This window comes from Falco biarmicus, chromosome 6 (assembly GCF_023638135.1).
Source record: "Falco biarmicus isolate bFalBia1 chromosome 6, bFalBia1.pri, whole genome shotgun sequence".
Classification (NCBI taxonomy): Eukaryota; Metazoa; Chordata; class Aves; order Falconiformes; family Falconidae; genus Falco; species Falco biarmicus.
The window spans coordinates 80,708,424-80,718,642 of record NC_079293.1 but is presented as its reverse complement, the minus strand read 5'-3'; the positions used below and the strand labels follow the sequence as shown (position 1 = coordinate 80,718,642).

At 45.1% G+C, this 10,219-nt stretch overlaps 1 protein-coding gene across 3 annotated transcripts in view; it reads right to left on the bottom strand.

The window, feature by feature from the left end:
- Positions 1-5,708: 5,708 nt before the first annotated feature.
- DISC1 (DISC1 scaffold protein) overlaps positions 5,709-10,219 on the bottom strand; it is a 207,745-nt gene continuing 203,234 nt past the window's right edge. For all 3 annotated transcript variants that reach the window (XM_056343825.1, XM_056343823.1, XM_056343824.1), the window contains one exon: positions 5,709-8,482. In XM_056343825.1, coding sequence (XP_056199800.1) covers positions 8,327-8,482 — 156 coding nt within the window. In that variant the 3' untranslated portion in view covers positions 5,709-8,326. The remainder of the gene's footprint in view (positions 8,483-10,219) is intronic.

The following is a 10,219-nucleotide window of genomic DNA, read 5'->3' as shown; positions in this document are numbered from 1 at the left end:
TTTGGTAGGGCCAGATGGAGAATCAGCCTGTTCTTGACTCTTGAATGTGTTTTTGTTGTATCTCCAGGCAGATGAGTTTGCTTGGCCCTTGCCAAGATGGGTAAGAAGGTGTGTGGATGTGTTACTGCAGCTGATAAGCCCCTGTGAGAGCCTGAGATGGGTACTCAGGCATGTGCGGTGCCGGCAGGGTCACGCAGCTCTTCCTCCCTCACGGGAAGGGCTGGGGCGAGCCCCTGTCTGCCCCAAATGCACCTTCCGTATCCCGCTTCGGTTGGTGGAACTAAACTTTCTTGCCTATCTGGTGGTGGTTTGTCAGTGCTTTGCAGTGATAGGGAGAAGACTTGCAGACACTTTGGGTGTGTGGTTAGAGAGAAGCATCTCTGCTCTGTGCCGGGCTGGTCTCAACCTCTGAGAGGGCAGACGTGTGCCAGACTCCGCTGCACACAGCTTTCTCTGAGCTGACCTCTGGGCATCCTTAATCCCTGGTGGGCATGTCTGCCTCCCCTGAGCATCAGGTTTTCGGCAGGCTTCAATGCAAAGGAGTCAGGGTGGAGCACCTGGGCTCTGTTTGTTCCCTCAGACTGAGCGTGCGTGCCCGTGCACACTTAGGGGAGCGCAGGGTTGAGGGCTGCCACAACCACCCTGTCTCACAGCTGAGGTGCCAGCCCCTGGCAGGGGCAGGATGCTGTGCAGGGAAATCTAAGAGGAGAGATGAAATGAAAAGATGACCAACAGTGTGGGGGAAAAAAATAATCCTTGAATTCCAGTATAATGTTTGCTCCTTTCTTTCAAATCTGTGCACTGTTTAGGACACACTTAAGCCACGTGTTAAAGGGCTGAATGTGGGGAACATGTGTCTGCCCCCCTATCCAGGGGCAGACTGACTGGAGGGGACAATAAGCACCCAGGGAGCTCCTGTCCATGAGACATCAGCCACGTCGCTGTAGAGGACTGTGTACACAGGAGTTTGGATTATTTTATCCTATTGATTCAACTCCTAGAGCTAAATACCACCTCCCATAATAAATGGTCCAGTAACTATTAGCAGTTTTAAAGGCAAAACTTGAAGCTTACCAACGTATGTTGTGAAAAATAAGCAGGCTCTGTTACCAATTTATAGGGAAAACGAATAAAGAAATTGCTGAATGATTGTCCCCCTGGCCCCAATGTATATTCTGGGAAGAACTTTCTAAAGCCTGAGAACTAAGGCTGTGGAAGAGGCGACGTTAACCAGGCCTGGTGATTTATTTATCTTTCAGGAGACAACATTGCTCTTCTTTTTTTTTTTTTTTTTTTTTTCCCCACTACAGAAGACCTTCTGTATTTTAATAGGATTGTTAAGCACTGACATTTAAGCAGACCCAATCAATACTACATTTCCAATTCAGGATAATAAAAAACATAAACAGTAGAAAGAAGGAAATAAAGCTGGTGATGCCTTACTGTTCCCATGTCATAACCAAGGAGTATTACTGGGCTGGAAGAGCTGCTCTGTGTTGCTGCCTTCTGTTCATGATGCTAGAGAGAAGTTTCAAGGACAGTTGGGGGTTTGGTACAGCTGTAGCACATATTCACTCAAAGAATTTGGGGTACTTGATGGGATGGCAAAGAAGAAATGTTTTCCATCAGGATTAATGGAGAGAGACTGGCCTCATTTGCTACAACTCATTATAGAAAATTAGCAGTGACTAATCACGTATGGCTGTGAGAGGCAGGGTGCTCTTCACCTTTTTCTTCTCATTTAATGACAAGTGGCAATAGGTAGATCAAATGCCAGAACCATCAGCCAAGACAAGCAGTGTCCGATGGCTGCGGTGCCGGTTGGGGTTTCCTTGGGTTTCCCCCTTTTGCAGAGGATGCTGTGCAGCGCTGCCTCTCGGGCTGGGCACAGTGAGTGCTGCAGCACTGCCTGGGTTCCCCAGCCACCGAGTCTGGTATCAGCATCTCCCCATCCTGCCTGGTGCTGCACTGTGAAACGTGTCCCCAGCCCTGTTTAACCTGCGTGCCTCTAGGAGGGAGGAAATTTGGCTCAAAACCTTAGGCTTCTGCCTAGTCGAGCTCCAAACCATTTTGTAATTGTTTCAGTCATGAAATCCAGGGACGATTTACAATAAGCCCTTCCTTAATGCTTGGTTCTCACTTGCCCTTTTGAGCTAAGGTCAAGATCATAGAGTAGGTAAATAGCCATTTCCAATTAACAGACACCCAGTTGCCCTGTCCTCCACCTCTGTGGCTAAACAAGTTTATCAAAGCATTTCTTCTTTCTGTGTTTCGTTTGTTGTTTTGGTTTTTTTTTTTTCTTTAAAGCCATTAATGAAAATGCCTGTATTTAAGGTAAAGCAATGTGACTATTCCTCAGTACCATATGGTATCATGCAGGCCATATGGACCTGCCTTGTGGCTTTTTCTGAATAGAGTCTACTACATCTGGGATGCAGGAGCGCTTTCTTTACAACTTCGGGGGGGGGAGGAGAAAAAAAGCACAAAAAATCCCAACCATGTTTTAACTTTGAGAGACTACGTTTCTTGCTCCAATAGTCAATTCCTGTCCCTGCTAGAAATGTCTTATTTTCTTGTTGTGGCTGATTCTGCTAGGTGAAGCAGCCAGCAGGCATCAGAAATCTTTCCCCATTTAAATACTAAAGGATGTGAGTGGGTCACCTTTCGGTCTTTAGTTGGCTAAGTTATTTGTACTGAACTTTGCTGGTCTTCTATGTAATGAAGTTAGTTTTTCTTAATCTCCATCTGTTCTTCTACCTCTTTTCCTGAAATCTTGTCTGCTTTTTCTTTGTGGGGACAGCGGAGTTGGCAGTGCTCGTGAAGCCTTGTCAGGTCCGTGTGTGGATGGCAGTGCCATCTTCAGCATTGCCCATCTAAGTGGGGGAAAGAGCATGGTCAACCAGCCAGCTGCTGCTCCAGGAGCTCACATTCTTGAAAGTAAAGGAGTGAACTGTGATCCAAACCCATCAGACGATAGCTAAGAACAAATATGTCTCATTGCTTGACCTCACGGTATTTGAGCCAGGTAAAATTAAACAGTCCTGGTCCTTTCAAATTCCAGGTCATGGAGGGATGCATAAGGAACTTTCTGAAAAGAAACTTTAAAGCAAAAAAAGGGTAACAAAATGTTTACGTTTCTAGAAGAGCACAGAAATAGTGAGATGAATGCAACCCTGTCACCTCTCCCACCTGCCAAGGAGTGAAACGGGTTGGCCCTGGCATGTCTAACCCAATCTGTGTGTCCACTGACTCCCAGTGCCCTGGAGGAGCTCCTGTGTGGAGCTGTGCCTGGCTCCAGGCTGCTGCTGCCGAGTCTTGCACTGGGGCTGCTTCTACGGGGAAGCCGGAGAGCAGGCACAAAGCTTTAGGTCTTGGGATTGAGCTGATAGACTTAAAATCTTGAGCCTACTTGGCAAGAAAATCTAGAGGTGCTTCATTTATTTCACAGTCTCATTGTCAGAAAAGTAATAGATTTGAAGGTTTTCTTGTAAATTGGATTGTCACTGTAGAAAGGTCTTTTAATTTTCCATTTATCCAGTGAGATCTATCATGTGTCTCCTAGCTGTGACTCTGATTATTTTAGTATTCTCTCTCTTTCTCCACACAGTATTCCTGTACAGCTGCTTATTATTATAAACTATTTGTTCAACTTTGCAGGCGATTATAAGAACAAATAGCCTGGTGATGTATTGACTTTGTGTGTGTCTTTGACAAAGCCTCAACACCCCCTTCCCTAGGACACTGCTCCTCCAGACAAGAAAACAAGGGGAGTGACTGAATGCCGTGCATGTGAAGAAGTCAGACGTTTCCTTACTCACTCGGCCCCAGATGTTCTTTTCCCAGGCCTCATACTCCAGCCTTCATTAGAAATTTGAGAGAAATGCTTTACTGTGGCTTCTGGCTTGGCTGCTTTTCCAGTTCAGAATCTCCTATATTCACAGATCCCTTTTTCTTTTTTTTTTCTTTTTTTTTTTTCTTTAATATCTCTCCAGAAACTTGCATTATCTTCCTTAACCGTGCAGAGAAATATCCACATGTGCATAATATTTCAGAGCTTCTTCATAGCATGTTAATCTCAGAGACTAAAAAAAAAAAAATCTCTTGGTCCCAGTCTCATTTCTAATAGGATAGCAAACTAAGAGGATACACGAGGCTTATTCTAATCTCACCCTGGAGCTCTCTCCAGCGCTACTGCCTATCTGGGACCCATTACTGAACTGCCTTCTCCAGTGCTCTAGAAAAGATGTGCTTATCTTGATTTAACATGTAATGATAGCAAAAGCCTGAGCTGTCACACTTTAGAAAGAATGGATTAGCTAATTGGTTGTGAAAAGAAATATTAGGCTGGAGCTAAACACGCCGCCATTGGGGTGCTGTCCCCTCCTTGCTTTCTTCTTTAGTCCCTTGAGAATATGTTTGTACACAGGGTGCATGTGTGTATACTGAACACAAACAACTCCTCCTCCTCCAAAGCACATGTAATGGACTGACTGAGGTGAAATGCTTCCTCATGGTGCAGCTCTCCTCGAGCAGCCCGTTGCATGTGCTTTGGAAAAGCAATGGGGCTGGGGCAGGGGCTGGGGCACCAGCCTTGTGAGGGGCGGCTGAGGGACCTGGGGGGGTTGGCCTGGAGAGGAGGGGGCTCAGGGGGGGCCTGATCGCTCTCCGCAGCCGCCTGACAGGGGCCGTAGGCAGCGGGGGTCGGTCTCTTCTCCCGGATAACGAGCGACAGGACGAGAGGAAACGGCCTCACGTTGCGCCAGGGGAGGTTTAGGTTGGGTATTGGAAAAATTTCTTCACGGGAAGGGTGGTGAAGCGTTGGGACAGGCTGCCCAGGGAGGTGGTGAAGTCCTCATCCTTGCAGGTATTTAACAGGATGTGTAGATGTGGTGCTGGGGAACATGGTTTAGTGGTGGACTTGGCAGTGCTGGGATTGTCGTTGTACACGATGACCTCAAACGTCTTTTCCAACCTGAACGGTTCTATGATCCCATTTCAGTGGCAAAGGTTTCTGCACACAAAGCCTCTATGCCTCTGCGTGTACTCTTCAAACCTTGGAGGGCTGGGGTTTTGGACAAGGACAGCACACATCCAAGGTGGGAAAGGGGCTTATTTCTGGTAAGATTAATTGTCTGTAGGTGGTGGGAAGCACCACCTCCACCTGGTGGCAAGCACCAGTCACCTGGAGGTGACAGTCCTAGCAAGTATGTGTGAAACTGGTCCTTGTGACACCACAGGTGCTCTCCTACCTCTCTTTATGGCAGTGAGGGTGTGCACGAGCATGACTCACCTCAGCTATGGCTGTAGCCAGCGCACAGTCACACCTCCCTTCCCTCAACCCTTCTCCATGGGTGAGGAACAGAGGGGGGGCAGGCAGGAAGGACTCGGTTGCGCAGCCAGACTGGTTCAGCCAAGTCAGGACTGAAGCGCGGGTTTTAGCTATCTGTATAGCTCACTGCGTGATCTTTCTCTCCCTTTCACACTGAAAATAGCTACGTTTTGCTGTGAGACTGTAGTCTTGAATGCATCTTTACACTGTTTCCGGAAGGCATTACAGAATTTCCCAAGCAGACGAACCAGTGCTGTCAACAGCACAATGTTAGTCACACACATGGTTTCTCCTTTCCTCTCCCCCCATCCTCATGTGCGCTGCCTCCCCAGGATGAAATTTCTAAAATCTTGTATGCTGCACGGAATGCAAACAGATATTGGATTAGTTAAAAACATACTTTATTTGAAAGTTTTCTATCCACAGATAAAAGGCAGCTGATATATTGCATAGTATACTTTTTTTTTTTTTTTTTAGTATGCTTATTATTCAGCATGTCTGAGAAAAGGAATGACTACTGGCTCTAACTTCCCACAACAAACAGTGAAGTTAATGGAATAATAAATTAAAGTAGTAGTAGTCCCCATTATGTATAAAATAAATGTTAACAGATACAAATATGACAAGAATGATGACTGATTCAGTTTTCCTTCTCCTCAGGAGTTCAGTGTCTTATTAGAGTGCTTGCGTAAGCTGAGTTTTTATTAAAATGCAGTGGTGCTCTGAAGCTGTAGAACACAAAAGCCGTACAGTTTTTTTAAATTGAATAGGAATGTCAAGAAAGCTTGCTCATGAGAATGGGGGTTCTCCTGCCCCTGCGATGGTTGGTCACTACCCCTGTTGTGAGCCCTCGCAAGGAGGCAGAACTCGCACCTCAGCTGTGGCTGACCCTGGCTCTAAGGCACTTAGCCCACCAGCTATTCTCAGTGCAGCACTACTTACTCAAAGGACAAAACTCCACACGCCCCTCTGTGTGGGGAGAGGTGGGTCATACAACCTTAGTGGACTGGCCTTCATCTCTGGGAGCGTCCTCATCGTCCTATACAACTGCTCTTCACTGCTGGAAAGTCAGTACCTGGGCCCTCTGTGGTGTTAACCAAGGAGCTTCTACAGGTCTTAAGGAAATGGCTGTAAGAGCTCTGTCTTGTCAATGTGCTTTCTTTTCTGTTTACCTGAACTCATGTGGGTTTCCATGAGCACTTTGTAGCAGCCGCGCTACGTGTGTCCAGCCAGGCTTTCCCAGGGGGAAGCCGGTCCTGTGCAGGGGCTGAATGTCAGGGTGCCACAGGCTGCCGCCCAAGCTGCCTTCAGCTGGAGACAAACGCCTTGCTCATCAGCTTGGAAGAGTTTCAAAAAGTGCCAAAACTACTATGGGGAGGTAGGTATTGAACAGGGACTGTCCAGAAAAGCTTGGAGAATGGAACTTGCCAAACAGAGCAGCAAGAGATCTCCATCTGAGACTGGGGATGGGGAACAGAGTAGTGGAGCCCACACAAGGTGAAGATTCAAGAGCCTTTACCACAGCACAGGTACTGGCCCATCTATTACACAACGAGAAGAGTCAACCATGTTTTGAATTACAGGGCTGTAATTCCACCCTGAGGATCTGATGACTACAGAAACCACCTCTGCTCTGCTCCCCTGGATTGACAAGCGTACATTCCTGGATGCAGTTATAATCCTGTGGTATGTCTCAGCTGCCTGGTGCTTTCCCCCCCCTCCCTCCTGATGTACTTAACATTGAGGTAGAAGTTTCAACTAGAATCAAAACATACACAGAAAACGAACACGATCTTGGGGGGCTAGTAGTCCGATGACTTTCAACATTTGTAAAAACCTTCATAATGTGGTTACAAAGCGAATAATTGAAGCAGCAGAAAAATATCATTCTAAAAATGTCAGAAAAATAATATAAAAAAGTACAGTACTGAGTTGTAAGACATTGTAAGGCTACTGGCTCAAAAATATGTTTTTTTTAATTCTCTCTCTTTGCAACAAATGGCAGAAGCAGATTTTTTTGTGACAGAGACATACTAGTATCCAAGTAAAAGTACATGATGAATTCCTGAAGGCATTAACTGTTTTGAACAATGATCTAAATATAAGTCATTCATATTAGCTGGCTTCAGTTGAATATTGCTTTTGTTTCCTATAAAAATATGTTTTTAAGTATGTATATATACACATGTCTACTGCAAAAAAAAAAATCTGCGTTCTTTCTGAAGTTTATAAGGAAGATCAAAGCAATATAATAGTAGTAATAAACTTTACAAGGAGACTTAAATGACTTATTGTTCATACAATATTTAAATATAAGGAACACAAATCACCAACATAGTAATTTTTTTGTGCTTTACAACCCCTGTAATACTAAAGCAAGTTTATATTAATACCTAAATGAAGCGAGTTAACTACTGCTATAGGGGCTGCTGTTAGTTACCTCCACTGTACTCATATGCCACAGAGTAAATGAGGCCCAAATTTCAGTTGAAAGAACTTGGTTAGCTTGAATTTCATCCTTTCAGTGTAAGAAAGCTGTTAAAGCCAAAGGGAAAAAAACCCCAACAGTTCTTACTATTCTTACAGCTATTTTTCGAGAAATACTAGATGTTCCAGCTTTAATGCTACATTTTTAAATCAAGGAAAAAACTAAATCTGTAAGGAAGACAGATATTGCTTATGAGTCTTCAAGGAGAACATTTCACTGACATTAAAGGCAACTTTGCAGACTCACTTGAAATGAAATGTATCAATTTGTAATCTACACATTTACAGGGGCTGCTCTGCTCTGAAAGCTGTCGCCCGATCTGTGCCAAAACGTGTGAGGCTGTGTAGAATACTTCTGATGATAGACCTCCAGGCTCTGTTTCTCCATAATTGATTTAGTTATTAGTTATGCAGGGAGAGAAGAGATCCCTGAGGCTTGGTAAAACAGTATTCAGTTACTAAAAGCAGCCCTTTGTGAATTAATGTCATCCTACCAGCTCTTCCTGCTCATTATTCCTTCAAGTCTTGTTTTCCTGGACACCAGCTGTCACAGAGGAAGTCTCCAGCCTTTTCTTCTCCTGTCTCCCTGGCTGGCTGAAGTTGCACCAGCACGGTCTGGAGTGTCTCCTTCACCACCTGGATCTCCCTCTGCAAAGACTGTGCAAGCTTTATTAAGGAATAAATCTATAGGTGATTGGCAGTCCCTTTTTTCTTTCCAAGTTATTAAATAAACTCTTGTTCTGCTGCTCACAACAGATGGCCATGGCTATCTAACTGTAGCTTCAAGTTCTTGCAAATTGTTTGGATTAAATATTAATACATTTCTCACACTTGCTTTTTTTTTTTTTAAATCCAGGCAAACTGAAGTTCTCAAGTGGCATTATTTAGCACTTTAAAGAAGGGAGGGGATGGTGGTTACTGTTCTCGTGGGAAGGAAGGAGATGAAGGAATGGTACCATGGAAGCAGCAGCACTAGCTGTGAGTTCCCTGCTGGGCAGAAGGTGGATTTTTAAGCCATAGACACAGACCTGGGTGGATCAGAGCCCAGGTGAAGGCAACAGGAGCAGCCTGAGACAGAAACCAAGCGACCACAGCTTGCGTGGCGTTAGCAGGCTCAGCAACGTGCGCTATTCAAGGCGGGGTGGGAATCTAGGTAAGTAGTAAAATTACCTTCTAGCAGAGAAAGTGTTTCTGCTCTACTTACCTCCAGGAGGCTTTAATCTTAGCTGAATTATCAGTATAATTATAGTGCAGAAAACAAATATAAAGCTATACGAGGCTCCATAGTGAATGCTTTGAACAAGTTGAAAAGCAAAAAGATTAGCAGTAGCAAGGCTGCGCTGTCATGCATTAAAAGGAACAAGGCCACCCGAAAAGCATCTGATAATTCAGCAAGAATGCTTCATTTGGTTAAGAAAGGAGAGGTTTTTCACGTTTTATTTGCCATTTTCTAGTTCAGGTTTCCCGCAGGGCACTTGGGAAGAACTGAGATGGCTAACGGCTTGGCCTCTTATGAGTCCTTCCACTTCGTTCTTTGCCCAGGCTCCAGGATGACAGAGGGAAGGTGTCAGGTGCTGGCAACAACAGGAGGGGCACAGCAGTGAACGGACCGGCAGATGAAGGTAGGACATGCATGGAGACGGTGGCAACTGCTGAGACATGCACAAGTTTTTAAGTAGCCAGGCTTCCTAGGCAGTACAGCTTTTTGTTCCGATGGCCAGTCTCTCCTGGGAATAAGCATGGTTTGTACCATCAGTACACTGGCCTTTCTGCTGATAATCTTACATCAGTGAGACTATCTGTTGTTGAATCAAGCGTGAGGGACTGGGTGGAGCTCAGTGAGACAAACCACCTTATCTTCTCTTCCACAACTTACACTATATGGAGAGCAAAGCAAGGACGAGACAAGTCAGAGCCTGCTGAAGGTCCAACCCAATGACCAGATCTACATGAACAAGCCCTGGTGTCCCCCCCATCCACACTGAGGCCTCCTGTACAGGTATGGCTGAAGGGCAAGGACACCAAAAGACTAACCCAAGCAGGTCAAGGGAGGGAGAAGTTCATTTCTAGCAGTAAGTCATCAAATGATCTCTGAGAGAGCCAGAAACTCACTTCAAGGGATATGAAACAGGCTGGCACTGAAACAACTCCATTTCAAAAACACAACGCCCCGGAAGGATAATGCACAAGGATGGGTTTTATCCTTTACAGAGCTCAGCCATTAGGAAATGTTGTTTTACTCGACCCTGATGTCAATGCAATGACAAACAAACAAAACAAAACAAAAAGAAAAAGACACCCTCAGGTTATGTGAATGTAAAAAAGTGAGCTGCTGCTTTTGAAAAACTGAGGCTAGAGAGGACCATGGGAAAGCTATACAAATCACTGCTATTGCAGGCAGTT